The sequence below is a fragment of the Cervus elaphus genome, chromosome 21, assembly GCF_910594005.1.
Source record: "Cervus elaphus chromosome 21, mCerEla1.1, whole genome shotgun sequence".
Classification (NCBI taxonomy): domain Eukaryota; kingdom Metazoa; phylum Chordata; class Mammalia; order Artiodactyla; family Cervidae; genus Cervus; species Cervus elaphus.
Window position 1 is genome coordinate 19,971,103 of NC_057835.1, and position 21,203 is coordinate 19,992,305.

Here is a 21,203-nt window from a genome sequence, read left to right on the forward strand (position 1 = left end):
AAGGGAATAGCTACCTACTCCAGTATTCTTTCCTGGAGAATTCCATGGACAGAGGAGCCTGGTGGGCTACAGTCCATGGGGTTGCAAAGAGTCAGATACGACCAAGTGACTAACACTTTGCTGATAGAAAATCTGTGTCTATTGGAGCTGACTGGGTTGGACAAAGCAAACTTTGACTTCACAGTAAGTTCCAAATCAGAGCATAAAACATAAAACAGCATAAAACAGAAATAAACAAAAAGCACAGGTATCAAATATCACTTTAGAAGCATAAGTTTAAATGCAAACTGCTGAGATGCTATGTACAAATATTTTTTAAAACATTTGACCATAAGTTTTGTGACAGTATCTTCCAGGCCAGTGGTTCTCAAATGTCAGTGTGTATCAGAGTCTCCTACAGAGCTTGTTAAACCAGAGGTGTCTGGGCCCCAGCTCACCCCTAACAGACTGATCCAGTAGTCCTGGGGCAGGACCTAAGAATCTGCATTTATAATAAGTTCCTGGGTAATGGTGATGAATTGGGGGCCACACTTTGGGAACCATACTTTGATTTACTAAATGATCTACACCTGGAAGCTTTAAAGACAAAACAACAACAAAAGTCTGTCTTAGATCATTCTGACCTTCCGGCTTTTCACTGAATTAAACTTTCTTGTTCTTTCTTGTGAGTAGTGGACACCTGAAACTCTAAAACATCCCCCCAAATTCATGAAGGAGTGAGTTACATCTTAGGGAATGAAGGGAATGAGCATGCAGAGGCCTGGGGGTAGGAGGAGGGGACCCGCACCACTTCGAAAGCATCTGCCTGGACGTTGAAGTTTGGGTTGTTCTTGTAGCTCTGGATCACACAAGACTTGACGCCGCGTCCCCCACACTCGATGAGGACCTGGGGACGATCCACCGAGAGGAGCTGCACCTTCTTCATTTCTCGGACTCCCCAGAAGAGAACCTGAATAGAGAACAGGTAGCACTGTCACTCAAAGGCCCGGGGAGAAACCAGCAGGTGTGGCTCAGGGGTAGGAACATCAGGTGCCCCAGCCCGGGAACCACGGTGTGTTCTTCTAGGAAGGGATGGTGCGGCTCCTCGAGGGCTCCCTCTGAGCAGCTGTGTCTCCCCCGGATCCCACCAGTCCCCTCACACAACACAGCCATGATCGCAATGCACCAGTGCCCTTAGGCCCAAAGAACAGCCCAAGCCTTCCCGGCCCCCTTACCTCCACGCGGTATTTACTCAGCACTGGCCGGATGCTGGCAGGAACAGGGTAGATCTGGGTGGCATCGGGTGGGTCGAAGGGAGGGAGCCCTTGCAGCCCAGACATGGGGACCTACCACACAGATCAAGGCTGGTTAGAAATCAGGAGAGGCAAGGAAAATGCAGGCTGCCACACAATCTCACCTCATGGGAAAGACCGCCACTGTTTTAACAAAAGGAATGTTTCCGGCTTAAAATGTAAATCAAGACCATGCATTTTTATCACAGTTTCTTAATTGACAAACACATTCATTCATGAGGGTAATCCAACATGTAGTGAGCACTTACAGTGTGTCAGGAGTTAATAGGTTCATAAGCTTTCAGTGAGTTCACAGTAGAGAGGGGAGGGAAAAAAGACAAGTAGATGGAGCCTCACAATCTCACCAAATGGCATGGGAACTCCAGCTGTGGAATGGCAGAGGGACTCATAGGATTCCAACCTCTGAGACTTCACTATTCCCCTAGCATGCACCACAGGAGATTCAGTCAACCACACAGACACTGCATCGTAAGCAATGAAACAGAAAATGAAGTCTTTTGAAGGCAGACCTCTGGGACGAAGGGTGTCATTTCCTGTGTCTTTGGAGTGAATGAAACTGCAGGAAGGCAATCTGTGCTTTACTGAACTCTCACACAAAGGAATTAGAAAGTCTCCTATGGAAAGGGCCTTCTCCCTGGGTGAGCCACCATGCATTACCTTCAAGACCCAGCTCAGCACGCATATCTTTTAAGAAGCCGCCGCTGATTTGGTCCCAGCCACTGGGGCTTCCCAGGTGGCGTTCGTGGTAAAGAACCTGTCTGCCAATGCAGGAGACCTAAGAGACACGGGTTTATCCCTGGGTCAGGAAGATCCCCTGGAGTAGGAAATGGCAACCCACTCCAGTATTCTTGTCTGGAGAATCCGATGGACAGAGGAGCCTGGCGGGCTGCAGTCCATAGGGTCACAAAGCATCGGACACGACTGAAGTGACTGAGCACACAGCGTGCACACTGAGCCATTCTACTCTGCAGTCCTTGGCACACAGCGTGTTTTCTCAGCAGGCTCAGTGCAGACTTTAGCGGACTGAGTCCAGAAACCAGGGTCTGCTGTGTGACCCTGCATGAGTCCTTGTCCTTCTCTGGGCCTCAGATACTGGACCAGCGGACCCTTGCTTTGGAGCTGGGAGTTTTTCTCATGGGGGAGTTTGTCTAATTTGGCCAAGAGGAAGCCTTTGTTTACTGCATTTCCTTCTCAGACCCTCAAGTGATGCTCCAACTCCAATGGATTCTTGATAAATGTTTATTGGCTGACTGACACATTAGCTCCGTATGCTCAAAAAAGTCTAATTGCTCATCAAAACCTGCAAAGTACAAACATATCACCATTTCTTTTTTGCAGACATATTCTAGCTGGCAACAGCAGATGCGGTTCAGTTAATTAGAAAGAAGCCCGGAAAAAGAAGACAGCAGTCCCTGTGAATGCCAAATAGACTCAAGATAATGAAGCTGCAGAATGAGCCAGACCAGAAAAAGAAGCTGGGAAAAGATGAGGTGAACACTGCCTGGTGGTGAGCTATCTAGGCTACAAAACATCACCTCTCTGAGAAAGCTAATTTCTCCTGTGGTTTCAAAGATAAAGCCACAGAACAGCTGTGATGGTGGCATAGGATGGTGCTGCTACATGCGCTTTAAAAAGTACCATGTGTCTGCTCATCTTGGGGCTGCTGAGATGTCGACCTGGGAAATGCCCTAAAGAAGCTCATTCCAGAAGCGCCTCAAAGATGCCCCTGAGAGTTTAAGCTGCCCTGGTGACACAGGTTCGATTCCTGGGTCAGGAAGATCCCCTGGAGAAGGGAATGGCAACCCACTTCAGTATTTTTGCCTGGAGAATCCCATGGACATAGGAGCCTGGCAGGCTACAGTTCATGGGGCCTCAAAGAGTCAGACATGACTGAGCGACTAAAACTTTGAAGGATCCCACAGCATGGTAGAGGTTGAATGACTTTACTTTCAGCTTTCTCAGAGTGAAATGGGTTGGCTGTGGGCCTATAAAGCCACATAGTGTACGGTTACTCAGCAGGGTATGCTAAAGAATTGTTATGAAGGCAAAGTGCGAAGGATCAGGATAAATTGGTCCAAAAGCCAGACTGCTGTAATATCCCAGGACATACCTAACATAACGGGACCTCGAAGGAGTTCCAGGGGCAGGACAGGACAGGGGACCCAGGCACAGAATTTAAGGGGGTGCCACAGTTGGAGTCATGTAGGACCCTGGTCTCAGTTCCTGCCCATCTGAAAAATCACTGATGCTCAGAAGCCTTGCTCCTTTCTCTGTCTCCTCCAGCCCAGCCCATCATCCACACCTCCATTATCCCTAGCTCAGTATACTAGGTGGATACCAGTCTTGCACTTCATCACTTCTTAGCTGTGGAATTTGAAATAGTCACACAGTGTCACTGAGTCTCAGTTCTGTCATATGTAAAGATAATGATATCTGATTCATGAATTGCTGTGAAGAATGGATGAGGCAGCATGCAAAGCACTTGGCAACGCTCTCTGCCTCATAGTAAGTTGCCTAGGAATAAGAGTAAACTGGAAATTGACAGACCTTTGCAACGATTAAGGCTCAACTTTCAATAATCTTAGTTTCCAATGGGACACAGGTGTTCAAGGACTGCTAGTTCCTGAAACTATCCCAGAAGTATATTTAAATCTGCTTTCAGGTCTTGACTTAAATGCCACTTTCTCAGGGAGCCTTCCCTGGATGCCTAAAGTGTTAACTCTGCCCCCTCCCACAACACCCACATCTGCTTCATATTTCACGCGCTTTCCCTTTCTCTTCAGCATTTACCACACAGCTGCTATGTTACAATTTACATAGTGTTGTCCATTCTCTTCCCTTCCCTAGAAAACAAGTCCCCTGAGGTCAGGGAGTTCGTTTTATTCACTGATGAATTCTTAGGAACGTTCTGGGACAAAATAGACACGCGATAATATTTACTTAAGTGCACGAATGAATGCATGAAGTAGATCTTGCCTTCAAAAAACTACAGATTAAGGGAGACAAGCCTGTAAACAATGGACTTTATCAAAGCCTGGATTAAACAGAAAAAGAGGCAAAGTGACATCAGTAGGAAGAGAAGAAAACATTTGACTGAGGTGAGGGAGGGGGAAAGCTTCCTGGAGGAGGCCACTCTGGTCCTGAACGGTGGTGGTGATCAGTTTCCTAAATAGTAAGTAGAGTGCGGGGGTCAGGATGGGCAGAGTAGGGAGACATTTCGGAACAGGATGACGGTGCAGCTAGAAACAGAGGAAGATGTTTGTGCGGTGAGGTCTGAGAATTCAGAATAGTCTGCTGTAAAGAGGCCACAGTATATGCAGAGTAACTGTGCTGACATGTGAGACTAAAAAAGCAGTCTGAAGATAAATTAATTTGGGGAGAGCTTAAATGCCAAGCTATGGACATCTGACATTCTCCTAGGGGCTACATTTTCTTTTCATGAGATATTAAGAGTTATCATGCAAAATATATATATATATATATATATATATTTGTACTCAAAATCATTGGGGAAATGTTGAATTTCAAAAAAGAATTTCAAAAGTTTCTTCATAGCTGACTTCTCAGAGTCTTTACTATGGTAATGGGCATTTCAAGGCCCCAAGAGGGATTTATAAAACAATGAAGAATTTCTCAAGCTTTCTTTTAACTGTAGATCCCCTGGAGGAGGGCATGGCAACCCACTGCAGTATTCTTGCCTGGAGAATCCCATGGACAGAGGAGTCTGGCGGGCTAGGGTCTATAGGATCACAAAGAGTTGGACATGACTGAAGCAACTTAGCAGCAGCAGCAGAGGAACTCATGTTCCGAAAATACAGACCTCAGGAAAGTTTCTTGGAGGTGAGAAGCAGACAGGCATTGGTCATTTCTTAAGAGGAGAGTAGCATAGGGAATTGTCTTCTGAAGGGAACGTGGAGAACTGAGTGAATAAGAAAAAAGGAGTAGGTTAGCAGACCAGGAAAGAGGCAGGTGGAACAATCCTGATGAAAACGAGGGTCTATGGGAACCAGGGACAATCATCTGGCTAGAACAATTGGCCTAGCCATGGATATAGACCCAGAGTGAAGAACTACATTTGAGTCTGAATTCTCAAGGCAGAGAGTCTGGGAGAATGGGGTGGGAGGGGGGAATGGGCCAGGACTGGGAGGACAGGGGGCAGCTAGCTGGGTAGGGGAGGAAAATGGAGATAAGGAATTCAGTCTGGGGCATTGAAGAACCCAGGTACCAAACCCTTCTTCTGAGACAGGGCAGCATTTCAGTAATGGAGAAGGAGAGGCTGAAGGTAAACCACTCACAGATAGATGCTGAGAGCCACAGGTGTCAATGAAGGAATTTTCCAGCTCCTGCCTGCTCAGCTTGTATGAGATCCACCCTCTGAGACAGTTGTATTGATGATCAAATTACTTTTTGGGCAAGAAATCAGCTGAGAGGAAGTCCTAATGAAACCCTAATGAATTGTGTCACTTAGGTTGCTTGCCTCTGACAAGGCTGCCTCCATCTACCCTGCTTTCAGGAAGTAGTAGGATCTTGCATTAGTCCACCCGGCTCATCACGGAGGGAGGGAGGGAAGATCAGAGGTGGGACCATGGCATTGGGAGAAAGCCCAGCCTTCAGAGAGCCTGTCAGGATCTGCTGGTTCAGCCCTCACTGATGGATTAGGGCAGCGGTCCCCAACATTTTTGGCACAAGGGACTGGTTTTATTGTGGAAGACAATTTTTCCATGGATGGTGGAGAGTGGTTTGGGGATAATTCAAGTGCATTACTTTCATTGTGCACTTTATTTCTAATATAATGCCACTGCTGATCTGACAGGAGGTACTAGTCCACGCTCTGGAAGATTGGGGACCCCTAGATTAAGGGACATCCTTCAGGAAGATTTGTGCAGTGAAAAGAGCAGTTGATTGAATCCAATCTAGCCAGACTTGAACCTCAGCTTTCTGCATGTAAAATGAGAGCATTATACTAGAGCTGGTTTACTCACATCAGTCCTTCTTCTACCACTTAAAAAGCAGAGACATCACTTTGCTGACAAAGATCTGAATAGTCAAAGATACAGTTTTTCCAGTAGTCATGTACAGATGTGAGAGGTGGACCATAAAGAAGGCTGAGCTCCAAAGAATTGACACTTTCAAATTATGGTACTGGAGAAGACTCTTGAGAGTCCCTTGGACTGCAAGGAGATCAAACCAGTCAATCCTAAAGGAAATCAACCCTGAATATTCATTGGAAGGACTGATGCTGAAGCTGAAGCTCCAATACTTTGGCCACTTGATGCAGAGTCAACTCATTGGAAAATACCCTGATGCTGGGAAAGATTGAGGGCAGGAAAAGAAGGGGGTGACAGAAGATGAGATGGCTAGATTCAATGGACATGAATCTGAGAAAACTCCAGGAGATAGTGGAGGACAGAGAAGCCTGGCTGCTGCAGTCTATGGGGTTGCAAAGAGTCGGACATGACTTAGTGACTAAACAACAACAAAAGCTACCACTTTTATCATTTGTGCTATTATCTAGTAAACATTTTCATTAGATATCATTTCATTTTCAGAAAAGAAACTTCGTGTTGCTAAGTAAAACAAAAGCCACTGGCCATCAATGGAAAGTAACTTTAAAAAGAAAACCAATGAAAACAAAATAATGTTTTTGGAATATGTCATGTGTAGCATTTCTTAAAGTTTCTTTTCATCGTGTCTGGAGGAGCTGGTGTTCCAACAAATAGACTCAGAAAAATGTTCCTATAGATAATATTGATGTTTTTTTTAGAGGCATTGAAACTGAAGCCTGTGCTTCCTTAAAAAGGAAGGTTGCAAATTGAAAGAGGGATTATACACAGATGGGCATGAGACTTTCTTCTAAAAGTAGTTAGAAGGATCAAAACAGGCAAAATTCCATTTGCAACAACATGGATAGACCTTGAGAACACAATGCTAAGTGAGGTAAGTCAAAGACCAAGAGAAATACATATGACATCACTTATACATGGAATCTAAAAAGTAAAAAAACCACATAAACAGAGAGTAGATTGGTAGATTGACAGGGGTGGGGAGGTGGGGAACGTGAGCAAGGGTGGTCAAAGGGCACAAACTTGCAGTTGGAAGATGAGTAAGTTCTGGGGATCTAATGCACAGTGTGATGACTATGGTTACAATACTGGGCTGTACACTGGAAAATTGCTATAAGAGTAGATCTTAAAAGTTCTCTCTCTCTCGCTCTCTCTTTCTCACACACACACACACAAGGTTGACTACGTGAAGTGATGGCTGTCTTTATTGACCTTATTGTGGTAATCAGTTTGCAATACACACATATATCAAATTACCATATTGTCTACCTTAAACTTACACAAAGTTATATGTCAATTATATCAAAAAACCTGGGGAAAAAATCAAAACTCCACCAATATCAATTCAACATTACCTAATACTTTACCCAATTGTGACCTAAAATCCCTCATGGACAGCCTAAAATCACCTGGACCCTCACTTGAGGAAAGACTGGACCAGCTGGTTTTGAAAGTCACTCTTTCAGTGCTAACAGTTCACATTTCTGTGCAGCACACATCTATCTGCTGAGAGCTGGTTCTATTAAACTTTCACCTGATTGGGCATTCTGGAATCCTAGGACCTGAGATTTGTAAGACAAAGATTTCACCAGTCCTCTTCTCCTCCCCTTGTAGACTACAGTCACCGCAGAACTGAAGCCGATGCCTGGGTTTCTGCTACTCTGCCCCTTTAAGAGCTCATCCTGCTTTAGTTCCCCTGAGAGATAGATTGTTCTTTCTCCAAGGCAGCCACTCCAGCATTAAAAAGTTCATCCTTAAATGGAGCAAAAACCAGACCACAGTCAAAGTCTGATTAGCTGTACTTCAGAGCTCATCTCTAAGAGTCTTAAGCAACTCCCAAGATGCACACATGGGCAGTTTGGATTTGAGTACAAGTGTGTCTGACCCAGTAGCTGTTCCCTTCCCCTTATACTCTCCAGCCTCTTCAGCTCTTGGGGGAATTGGTGTAGCTGGATTCTAGGCTCCAACCTGCCATATCAGGTAGGCCATTGCCTTTCTATCCAGCTCAGTATCTTCACCTGAAATAGATGGGACTAGACTAGGTCTGTCTAGTCAAACCTATGGTTTTTCCAGTGGTCATGTATGGATGTGAGAGTTGGACCATAAAGAAAGCTGAGCACTGAAGAATTGATGCTTTTGAACTGTGGTGCTGGAGAAGACTCTTGAGAGTCCCTTGGACTGCAAGGAGATCCAACCAGTCCATCCCAAAGGAGATCAGTCCTGAATATTCATTGGAAGGACTGATGCTGAAGCTGAAACTCCAATACTTTGGCCACCTGTGATGTGAAGAACTGAGTCATTGAAAAAGACCCTGATGCTGGGAAAGATTGAAGGCAAGAAGAGAAGGGGATAACAGAGGATGAAATGATTGGATGGCATCACTGACTCAATGGACATGAGTTTGAGTAAACTCTGGGAGCTGGTGGTGGACAGGGAGACCTGGTATGCTGCAGTCCATGGGGTCGCAAAGAGTTGGACATGACTGAGCAACTGAACTGAGATATCCTGCTTTACTATTCCATGGTATAATAATGTTAATAATAAAATAGGTAGAATTTGTTGCATGTTGATTTCACACCAGGCACTTTAGGGAGATTAATTATCATCTCCAGTTTTGCAGGTTAAACAGAGAGAGACTAAGTGGCTTACCCAAGGTTGCACACTAGTAAGTGATGGGAACAAGATCCATATCCATGGGATCTGCCTCTAACACCCTCCCTCTTACTTGCTTGCTGTGTCTTAGGATTGCTTGCTTCCTAGTTTCTGTACCAGGTGAGATCTTTCTAAAACTGGAATTTCTGGAAAACGGGCTTTCCTAGAGAGGGACTGATCTGATGCAAAGGGCAAGTGCCATCTGCCCCCAGTGAATGGGATGGTCAGGGAGAGAAACCTCTCTGATGCAGGCCCACTGGGCCATTTCTTCCCAGGTCCTCTCTCTGTTCCATTTGGTCCTTGATGATTCAACCAGACTCAGCTTCCCTCCCCAAGTATCCTGCCTTTGCTTTCTGAGAAGTTCTTCCTAGATGTATGTTCATAAATTCCCCAGAGTCTTAGTAGGACAGATTAAGAACTTGGGGTCTTTGGGAAACTTTGCAATACAGTGTAAGGAGCAGAAGGCTTTAAAGGTCTTAAGCTCAGCTCTCAGGTCAACCACCGACTAGCAGCCTGATGAGATAAGTCAGTCAGTTACATTAATCCTCAGTTTACTATCTATAAAATGGGAATCATAATGCCTACCTCATCAGGACTGAGGGAGATTTCAGTGTGATGAGAGGGATGTGAGGCAGCAACCACAACACGGAGCACATGGGAGTGTCCACAAACATTTGCTCCCTTCCCCTTTCATATCCTCTCATGGTTTGTATGGAGCATAGGGCTGCTCAAGCTTTGCTGGCCAAATCCATAAGGACCTTTCATCCTGGGACTCTGACTTGCAGCACAGGGGCTCTGGGAATAGCTGGTCACCTGAGTTCTTAAATGGTATCTCCCAGATCCCCAGAAGGAGCCATCTCCAGACACAGGACAGCAGGGAGGGACCAGGCACAGAGTGATGGACGTGCACCTCCCATGAGGCTGCTTCTCTGGCCAGGTAGACCAGATGGACGGCTAGTACAGATGTCACATCTGGTTCACTTACCTGCAGGAGTTCAAATACAGCAAGGAGGTCCCCTCCAGAGAGGTTCCCACAAAAGATGGGGTGATAGCACAGCCTGGGGGGCTCATAGTCCTGGTCAGCCAGCTTCACCACAGGAGCAGCCACAGTGGCACCCAAATATTCTGGCTTCCCCTAAGGCAGAAAAGATAAGAGTTTTTGTCCCAAGTGGTCACCTACCTGGTGCCTTGGTGTGATTTTGCAATTAATCTTCACAAAACTGTCAGCCTCATGTCTCCCTTCTACTACTGTCTACATGTCTCAGTGTCTTTGGCTGAGCCCCTCTAGTCCTTTTCCATAGGCTCAGGGAGCAATGGAATCAATCTGGGCTCCCAGGGCAAACTCTAAGGTCATCTCAAGGGCTTCCTGGCTCAAGACCATCTTAGGGGTTATCTCTTTTCTCAGTGTATTGAGCTCAGTGGAATGAAGATAATCACCCAAGGTAGACTTGAAATGGAAAAGGAAAATAAAGTGGCAGCACACATTCTGAAAGATCTCCAGGGCAGGGCACCATTGTGGTTGAGAAAACAAGTTTCGAGTCCAGGCAAACATGAGTTGGAGATGCCAAATCTACTACTTTCTAGATCTCTAGTCTTGGACCATTTACTCAACCATTTTGATCCTCATGCTTAAAAAGGGGGTTAAAAGTACATTGTTTTGAGAGCAAAAGTAGGGTACTGTGCATGTTCCCTGCACACAATATCACCTAAGGGGTGGGCAGACCACCTAAGGACAGCCTTACCCTCTCCCCATATAAGGAACAAGTTTGCTCCTCCTTCTCGGGGAGCAAGTCAGCAAGGGAACCTGTTGACTCCCACTCCCCGACTGCTGCAGCAGGGGCCCCAGCAAAGCCTTGCCTGAATTTCTTTTTTAAAAAAAGGTACATTGTTTATAGGGCCATGACAATTAATGTAATAATGGATGTGCATTGCACAACAGCTGGTAAACAGTAGGTGCTCAGTGGCAATCCACTCCAGTATTCTTGCCTGGAGAATCCCCATGGATAGAGGAGCCTGGCAGGCTACTGTCCATGGAGTCACAAAGAGCTGAACACCACTGAGCGCCCAAGCACAGCACACACATAGTAATATGATGGTGATTAAGATCAGCATGTTTAAGTAATAGAGCAATTCTGCCCAATTGTTCTTGGTAGTAAAAGAGGATTAGAATGGCTTTGTATGTAAGTTTCTTGAAGAACTATTTGATGGTATATCTCTTGCCTTTTCCTAGTGCCTGCTCCCAGTTCTGGTTCCACCTCAAGAAGCCTGGGGCTGGAGCATGGGGCTGCTTTGATATTTATCTCAAGAACTGCTGTGATGTAAGCCTCAGGCAGGCAGGCAGGACTGCCTATTTTATTCACTGCTATGTCCCTTGGCACAGGGCAGGCACTCATCCAAGCTCTTGTTGATCCAAGAGTGAAAGAGCTTTCACTCTTGGATAAATGACCTCCAATTCCAAGGACAGTGCCCATATTCTCTGGCTGAGGCTGGGTTTTAACACCTGTGCTGCTTCATTGCCTTTGGACTCATGAACCAGCATTTGCATTTCTGGCTGTAAAAGGAAGCTTGGTGAGGGGGAAAACAAACAAAGGAAGCTGCCTGCTGATATCCAGTGGTACCATCAGACCTGTTCCGGGGATGAGTGGAGTTAGGGCAGCTGGATGTGAAATGAATGATCTGCTGCATAATTATTTTTGTCCATAACCTTAGCTCAGAAAAATTAACTTAAAATGAGCCCTGGAAACAAAAGAGTAAACATAAACTCAAGCAACCTGCGTGCCAAACTCATTTCTTACAGAGCCGGCAGACTTGAATGAGGGCACGGGCACTGCGTAACGAGGGAAAGCTTGAGACTGGAAGCCGGGCCCTGCGGAGTCAGAATCTAAAATTTGATCATCACCATGGGATTGTGATGGCTGCAGCCCACGGGTGTGAACAGAATCTTTTGCACGTCAACACATATCTCAAGGAAAAAAGTGCAAAAAATGTTCATATTTTCTTTCTCTCCTACATTTTCTTTTCCTTTAGATGTGAGAATGTAGGCTTGCTTTTCTGAACAGTTTGGTTTGGGGTGGGGCCCAGGAAGGCAGTCGATGAATGGAGATCTAGAAGAGGGTCTGAAAAGCAAACAGACAAAGGAAATCCACTGTAGTCCAATAGGTGGGTCTCAGTTTTTAATGATGACTGATTGCTGTTGTATATATTTGTGTGTGCATGTGTGTGTGTGTGTGCGCATGTGATAAGTTGTGGCCAACTCTTTGCAACACGGTAGACTGTAGCCCGTCAGACTCTCTCTGCCCATGGAATTTTCCAGGCAAGAATACTGGAGTGGGTTGCCATTTCCTCCTCCAGGGGAGCTTCCTGACCCAGGGGTTGAACCTACACTTCCTGTGTCTCCTGCATTGGCAGGCGGATTCTTTACTGATGAGCAACATGGGCAGCCTTTGATTGTTGTTACTGGTTGTCAAATAAAAATACTTAAGATTGGAATCATGTTGTTATGGACTCTTTTGAAAAGGTACCTATTTTGTGACCTTCTTTACAGAAAGTCTATATTCTAGGCACAGCAGCAGAACACACATCTACTGGAATGGGTTGCCATGCCCTCCTCCAGAGGCTCTTCCTGACCCAGGGATTGAATCCACGTCTCCTGAGGCTCCTGCATTGTAGGAGGATTCTTTACCACTGATCCACTGGGGAAGCCCATAAATATACCACATACCCAAATTTACAGATGGGGGAACAGACTCCAGAGAGTGACAAGGAGAAGCTGAATATGTATGTCTAAAGGTAGACAGTCACAATGGCCACTGCACTTGTGCAGGAAAGAATGGACACAGGTGGCTAAATTCAAGTTCTGGCTGTGCTTCCAGCCAGCTGTGACCTTGAACAAGGCATTTGACCTTTCTGGGCTTCTGTTTCCTCTTCTCCAAAGCCAGAAGGGGCTTCATGCTCTCCAGTTCTCCCATCCTAATTTCCTCCTGACCTTGGATGAAGGTCGGAGCTGCCAGGTTGCTCGGAGGAGGTGAAGAGGCCTTAGGAAGATTTCTTGCAACAACTTTTATACTTAATATATTTGTGCTTCTGCAATCTCCAGAGGAGGTAAAGACATTAAAGAAAACATTAAAACAAGCCTTTGCCTTTCCCTTTAGACTTCTTAGTTTAAAAAAGAAAAAGATTTGTTTCAGTGATTAAAAAAAAATCTTCCAGTAAGCTTTTGAATCTGCTCAACATTTCAGAACACAGACATCTTTGGAGAGGAAGCAGTTTGGCTAACATCATAACAGAAATGAGATGGAGATAAACGCATTGTTTCAGGGCTTGGAAGCAACAACCAAAAGAAGAAGATCCAGTTACAAGGCTGAATCGGTGACAATACATCCATTTGCTTCCAGCCAGGGAGATCAGTAAAGACCCTCTGTTTTCAAAAGGCATGGACTTTTTTTACTAGCAGCAATAGAATATAGAGCTCACTGAGAGCTAGGAACAACCGTGAGTTGCCTTAATAATTATATTCCTGAAGAAGTGAATGTTGATTGAACTTTTGTGAATCAGATCCTATTTTAATTGCAATCTAAAGGGTAATCTAAGCCAAAAAAAAAAAAAAACCTTTAGTAAAACAAATGATCGTCACTGATCTCCCTAGTTCTGTAAAATCAGTGTTTTTCCCAGGTGAGGACTGCGTCCAGGCACCATCCCAGGTAGGTTAAAGAAAGGAAGGTGGCTGAAAGCAGAGTGTTTCTGGTGAAGCCCGGTCAGCGCAGCCCTGAGACACTCACCACCGCATCGCTGTCGTATAGCTCCACCACCACTAAGGGCGGGGATTCTGCCAGCTCCTTCTGGTCTCCATGCAGCACCAGGTCATTGAACAGGAGCATCTGGTTCCAGGTGGGGGACAGGGTCTGGGGAATGACCTGTAAGGTGGGGCCAAGAGAAAAGCCAACGCTCATTCAATTCGATCGAGTTGGAGGGGGCTCTGGGAAGGGTTAAGAGGACACATCCTTATCATCATTGCTCACTTGTTCAACATTCAAGCAACAGAGGAAATTAACATACTACTAAGTACCGGATGCTAGGCAGGCAGATTCCCTGCTCTGAAGGAGTTTACCTAAGTTTCCTGAGTAGTACCCCACCTGATTGCCACCCGATTTGCAAGCTGAGTGTAAGTGAGTGAAAGTCACTTAGTTGTGTCTGGCTCTTTGCGACACCATGGACTGTAGCCTGCCAGGCTCCTCTGTCCTTGGGATTCTCCAGGCAAGAATACTGGAGTGGGTTGCCATTTCCTTCTCCAGGGCATTTTCTCTACCAAGGGATTGAACTCGTGTCTCCTGCTTTGCAGGAGGACTCTTTACCGTCTAAGCCACCAGAGAAGGCATTTGCAAGCGTAATTCCAGCTTAATCCTCGCTTCCATCATGACACCAGCTACCTTTCATTGAGCATGTACTGTGTGTTGGCTGTGGTGCGTCACATACACTGTCTTGTGCAAACTTCCCAACAATTCTGGGAGGTGGAAACAGAAACCAATGCTCACTTGTCCAGAGTGAGCACGTGACAGAACCAGGATTTAACCTGGATCCTTTGGCCCAAACTGCTAACTTCATCCATCCTCACCAAGTAAATGCTAATATCATCTCCATTTGGTTGTTGTTGTGCTGTCATGTCCAGTTCTTTGTAACCCCATGTCCGCCAGGCTCCTCTGTCCATGGAATTTTCCAAGCAAGAATACTGAAGTGGGTTGCCATTTCCTCCTGCGGGGGATCTTCCCGACTCAGGGATCAAACCTATGTCTCTCACATCTCCTACACTGGCAGGCAGATACTTTTACCACTGTGCCACCTGGGGAGCCCAGTGAAAGCCTAAACTGAGGATGTGGGAGATTTAGTGACGCTTCATTTGTTAACAAATAAAATTGCATCATCAAATACTCAAAAGCAGATTCTCAAGTTAATATTCCAGTGGAATTCTACTGCTGTTGGCTACTTAATCTGACTAGGGTCTTCAAAATAATCCTCACCATTTTGCATGACATCGTTCTTTCCTCCATAGCAAATTGCGACAGTGGAAATTAGCTGCACCCATTATGCAGATGGGAAACCAAAGGAACACCAAACTACGTAATTTGTCCAGAACCATGAATGTCTCACCTAGAAGTGGCTCAGAGCTCCCCCCCAGGCCATTCAAGGAGTACCTTTAGAGGGTAGGATGTGATGGACTTGCATCCTCTATTTTACTGGTTGTTTGGAAACACGCCAGTTTCACAGAGCTGGAAGCTAAGGCTGCTTGCAGGATGGGTGGACTTTGCAACTAGGCAAAAACTGTCGTATTCATATGTTAGTACTGGAAAGAGGCCACAGTCACAGCCTCCCCGGCTGTGCAGGCAAATGGACGATTTCACAGCATAATGCAGACCACACAGCGGCTGCTGGGTCCTGAGGAAATTTCCACTGTGCGCCACTCTCTCCAGGAGGGATTAGAGAGAGCTCTGGCCTGAACTAACTAACTGCTTAGGCTCCAAGGTCCAAATAAAACTGTCATCTCAGAGTTTTACATCAAGAACAATTTCAAGTCACGGCCTTAAATCATTTGCACTGTGATCACGAAATAATATTTTTATTGCTCTTTTTTATGTGAGCCATAAAAATATCACGCATTCCACAACTTCCTTCCTTGCTTTTTTGCCTTTGGAGTATTTTATGCCTCTCACACAGTGAGGTTTTGAACATTACATTCCAGAGAAAATCTTAATTCTTTGGACAGGAAAAGAATGGCTTCCACCAACTCACGAACAGCAAGTTACGGCATTGCAATGCTAAGTTCCCCTGTGAAGGTGACTGACATCACAATAACTATGTGTTTTCAGGTTGCTTTTGAAAATAAAAATGTGATCATTTTTGCAGGCTGCCCCCAAGAGTGTGATACCAAAGCAATTTATGATTCTCACAGCATCTTTCCTACAGAAATGTTCTGATGGCTTCCTTGGCACTTGGGGCTATAATTGCCACTTGGTAAGATTCCAGAGGCTAGCATTCAATCTTTCATTCATTATATATCTATTCCTTCAAAGTGCTGGCACAGTGTTCAGTATCACATGGCATCCTGGGCTGAGCGGGTGTTTGATAGCTACTTGCATGAACTAATGAGTGGGTATTGGCTTGTCCTGTGAATGAAAGGACATGTGGCCACCTTTGAGAGGTACTGAAAGGCTCACCTGAGCAAAAGTACATTCTCCCACTTTGTAACCAGGAAGGGTTAAATTTAAATTTACACTGGATCTGCTTCTTTGACTTTAACCCTTTTTTGTTATTATAAACATACATAATAGCTTGCTTCAGGGACATAGCCTGAGTACTGCACCTGGCAAGGACTCTAAGGAAATGAAACTAACACATCGCCCTGCCTGAGGCTTGACAGTCTAGGGGATATTTGCAAGGATTGAATAGTCTTTTTACTTTGTTTCCTTGCCTCTCCCCATCTCTGATCCATAAAAGAACCTGGCAACCAGGCCCTGACAACAGGGTTATTTTGAGGTGATAGCTGCCATCTTCTCATCAGCTGGCTCATCGATTAAAGTCTCTTCCCTGCCTCAACCCCTCGTCTCTAGGATTCATTGGCCTGTCATACAGTGAGCAGAGCCAGCTTGAACTCCGTAACAACTTCTCTGCCAAGGCGAGCACAACTCATCTCATGTCCTCGGAGCTTCCTTCAGAGGTTATGCTTTAAAAACTGGTTCAATGACATTGCTGCTGGAGAGATTCTAGTAACACTTGAGTTTAACACAGGAGGAGAAGGGGACAACAGAGGATGAGATGGTTGGATGGCATCACTGACTCGATGGACATGAGTTTGAGCACGCTCCGGGAGTTGGTGATGGACAGGGAAGCCTGGCATGCTGCAGTCCATGGGGTCGCAAAGAGTTGGACATAACTGAGCGACTGAACTGAACTGAAGTTTAACTCTTTGAAGAAGGAGTGAGATGTCATGGATGGAGTGTGGCTTTAGTCTCAGAGATGCCCCTGGAATGGAGCCCTGGTTTCACCATCTGCCTATGTCCTACTTGGGCAGGTGATTCAACCCCTCTGAACCTTAGTCTCACTCACTTCAATGGAGTTAGTATCTGCCTTGTAGAGTTGTTATGACCATTGTCTAAGATAAAGTGTATTAAGTGTCTGGCATACAGTAGGTACTCAATAAGTGCTTATTGCCCACCCCAATCAACCCCAGCCACACACACTTACAAATGAGTGAACATTTATTGAATACTTACCGCATGCCCATCTTGGTCACTGGGTAACTCGTGTCTAATAAGAGACCACCTGTATCCTCAGGACTCAGCGTCCACCTGATTGAAATCTCAGCTTCCATGCTCCCCACCTGCTAAGATCCCCGTCCTTCTACTCCAAGCTCCATCTTAGCCAAGCAATCTCCCTCCTCTTCTATCCCCAAAGTCTTTCTCTTTGGGAGCTGTCCCTCATTCCCTTTACTCTATCACCACAAGATTTCTAAGTTCCACGTCCTTGGTGGTGTCTGGAATAACTGGATTCCCTTTCTGAATTATTTTGTACCATTAAGTCACATATAAGGGGCTTCCCACATGGTGCAGTGGTAAAAAAACAGCCTCCCAATGTAGGAGATGTAAGAGATATGAGTTCGATCCCTGGGTTGGGAAGGTCACTCATAAAGGACTGGCTGCAGAACCCACCCTTCAGAGTCAGTTCTCCCTGAGCAACACGTTCAAGACACATGCTTCCAGATGAATGGTGGACCAGCTCAGCTATGACTGTAGGGCCCCCCAGCTCAGCCTTCTCCACCTTGAAGAATGCATGAGCTGGGCAAGTCACACAAAGACCAGTCCCACAGAGCCAGCACACATTGAAACAGGAGAGGGAATCTAGAACCCTTTCTTACCAAAATGGAAGCAGAGTGGTTAAGCAAAATGACTTTGGAATTGGACCAACTTGGGTAGCCATCTTGGTTCCACAGGTGTTAGTTGCTCAGTTGTGTCCGACTCTTTGCGATCCCATGGACTGTAGCCCACCAGGCTCCTCTGTCCATGGGATTCTCCAGGTAAGAATACTGGAGTGAGTTGCCATGCCCTTCTCCAGGAGATCTTACCAACCCAGGGATTGAACCCAGGTCTCCCGCATTGCGGGCAGATGCTTTACCGTCTGAACCACCTGAGAAGCCAAAGTGAAAGTTGCTCAGTTGTGTCTGACTCTTTGTGACCCCACGGACTACCTTGACCCCGGGATCAAACCCAGGTCTCCCGAATTGCAGATAGATTTTTTACCAGTTGAACTCCCAGCATAACTTGGCTCTACCACCTTCTATTAATAATTAAAGAGTCTCCAAGCCTTACCTTCCCATCTGCAGATGAAGGACACTAACAATATATTAAACCTTTGGGTTGCAGTTAGATGTAGAAAAAAATGCATATAAAATGCTTAGCATTGTGCTTGGCACAGATGTAGTTTTCAATAAATGACAGCTATTATTATTATTAACAAAAATTAGGTACTTGGTTCAAAAGTATGAAGGCAAAGTCCAGGATTCAACAGAACCTGTTTTCCCTTTCAAATGATTATTTGATAAATAAATGTCATCTGTCCCTTTGGGAAAGGAAGTGAAAGTGTTAGTGACTCAGTCATGTCCAACTCTTTGCAATCCCATGGACTGTGGCCTGCCAGGCTCCTCTGTCCGGGGATTCTCAGGCAAGAATACTGGCGTGGGTAGACACTTCCTACTCCAGGGGATCTTCCTGAGCCAGGATTTGAACCTGTGTCTCCTGCATTGCAGGCAGATTCTTTATTGTCTGAGCCACCAGGGAAGCCCTTTGAGATGTGAGTCTAAATCAAATGAAGAGACTGTACAGAGATGCAAACTAGAAGGAGAATTACACATCAGCTGAGGGAATTCACTCAAACTGCCTGCTCCCCCCCAAGCCCTGAGATCACCTCTGAGGACCTGGAACTCCAAGCTATGCAGGCAGAGACAGCTTCCGGGGGCCCCCTTTTGAGAATCTCCCTTGCTTCTGGTGGCAAGCCTCAATGGCCATATTAACAATATGGTAATATTAATTACCCAGGAGCTGTTATAAACAAGACACTGTCCTCTGGGAGGCAAATACAATTCCAACCCTCTGGGAGGCAAATACAATTCCAACATCCCTATTTTACAGAAACAAATACAGAAATGAAGAAACAGGACAAAGAGGATTTTGCTTAAGGTCACACAGCTCATAAATGGAAGGGCTCAGGCTTGAACCCAGGCACTAGGGCTCTCAGTTCAGTTGCATGGTCATGTCTGACTCTTTGAGACCCCATGGACTGCAGCACACCAGGCTTCCCTGTCCATCACCGACTCCCGGAGCGTGCTCAAACTCATGTCCAATGAGTCAGTGATGCCATCCAACCATCTCATCCTCTGTTGTCCCCTTCTCCTCCTGCATTTAATCAAGGGCTTTAGAGTCTATACTCTTAATCGCCACACTACGTATTGCCTCTCAAAACACAGGGAAGAGAAAGGAGTCTGAAATCTTCAGGTTTTCATGATTATTCACTAAATGAGGATGAAATCACCTTCCTTCTTAAGTCTCCCCTGACTTCCCTTTTAGGCAGAGCCAACCCCTCTCTCCATGTGGCTCTTGGGGCCCAGTACCATGGGTTTACAACAGTGCAGCCAACTCATCTGCCAAAGGACGGCCCAGCCCCACACCCGACCCTACACTGTGCAAGCTCAGAGTCTGGTGCCCCAGCTCCTCTGAGCCCAGCCTGGGAGCTGGCACAGAGCAAGCACCCCTCACTCCTCTGGCACTGGTGAAATGGACAAGATGAGCTGGTGAAATGGACAAGATGCTAGTTCATAGGATAATCTCAGTCTGTGTGGTAAATCAAAACACAGTCTCCCAGGTTACGGCCTCAACTTGGGGAGAAATGTCAGCCATCTTAATACAAGCCAATGGAATGGCCACTACTCATTAATCTCTTTGTACACTTAACTTTTTGCTTCTTCTTACAGTCCTATTTTAAGAGGATGAATGGAGGTTTAGTGAATAAAGGCAGCTGGAGAGTAGATGAAATAGAATGTAAGCTCAGGGCTCTCTGTGCCCTAATTCTGTCTTAACTCCCAGAGTTAGGCAAAGCCTTTATTGAGCTCCCTTCCCTCAAAACAGTGAATCCTCAGAGAATAGAGTAAACCCTCACAGAACACGATCTCATGAGAAAAGCAGCCTGTTGGACATGTGCTGATTAAGGCCTCTTCTCACATGTCAGTACTCAGTTCACAGGAAAGGAAGAATTCAGAGGAAACAGGTATAGATCCATCTCCTTGAATCCTCATAGCATCCATCAGGAAGCAGTATTTTCTAAAGGGAGACACTGAATTGCGGAGGGGTTAAAAGTGTGCCAAGACCCCCAGCTGGAAATACAGTCTGGAGCTTCCTGACCACAAAGCAGGAAAGCTTTCCTCCCCACCGAGACCCCTCAGTAGAGACTACTGCACAAGCCTCGTGCAGATTGCACTGTTTTCTCATTCATTCGTTCCCAATGTGATGGGCATTGCGCCCATTACTCCAGGAGTGCTCAGGATGCCAGCTCCCTTCCCTCCTCATTCTTCTTTCCTCCCCCAATCTGCCTTTGCTTCGAGTACTTGACCTCTTGGCTTTAGGACTACAGATCATATTGGATCAGTAGATCTTCCCCATGTCTGTCCTTCCTTGCATCCCTGTTTTTGGGTCTAAAACACCTACACATCTAAAGACACAAGTATTTGCAATGTGCCCTGTTTTGTTTTGTTTTTTTTTTTTCTTCTCTTTTCTTTCCTGGGGCCTGCTCTGGCTCAGCAGTGGGCTGCAAGGAGAAAGCAAGTGAGCTTCCCTGGTTACCTTTGTGGTCTGGCAGTGGGAAAGGAATGTGACCTTAGCAAAAGGGTCTGAGAGTCCGTTGCTGTCGGCTGCGATGAGGCCCCGGGCTTGGTACATGTGAGCTCTCAGCTGAAAGACATGCCGATCTGTGGACAAATAATGGGAAGGGGTGTGTATTAGCGGGATTCTTAGGAATGGTGAGTGTGAGTGGGTGGGTGCATCCAGAGACAGATGAGGGAGACCGCGGGCACCGACAGCCGCTGAAACCGAAATGGTCATAGGGAAGATGGGGGAAGAGGTCGTGGTCGTGGGTACTTTGGCGACAGGCATTCTCCTTG

General features: G+C 45.9%; 1 protein-coding gene across 3 annotated transcripts in view; it reads right to left on the reverse strand.

Annotated features, from left to right (window-relative positions):
* The window catches only part of FER1L6 (fer-1 like family member 6), a 162,214-nt gene that overhangs the window by 47,290 nt on the left and 93,721 nt on the right, over nucleotides 1-21,203 (reverse strand). For 2 of the 3 annotated variants that reach the window (XM_043880375.1, XM_043880376.1), the window contains 5 exons: nucleotides 20,887-21,011; nucleotides 13,786-13,920; nucleotides 9,993-10,142; nucleotides 1,215-1,325; nucleotides 788-949 (listed from right to left, as the gene is read on the reverse strand). In XM_043880375.1, the coding sequence (XP_043736310.1) occupies nucleotides 788-949; nucleotides 1,215-1,325; nucleotides 9,993-10,142; nucleotides 13,786-13,920; nucleotides 20,887-21,011 (683 nt within the window). The remainder of the gene's footprint in view (nucleotides 1-787; nucleotides 950-1,214; nucleotides 1,326-9,992; nucleotides 10,143-13,785; nucleotides 13,921-20,886; nucleotides 21,012-21,203) is intronic. The other variant, XM_043880377.1, reaches the window with a different exon arrangement.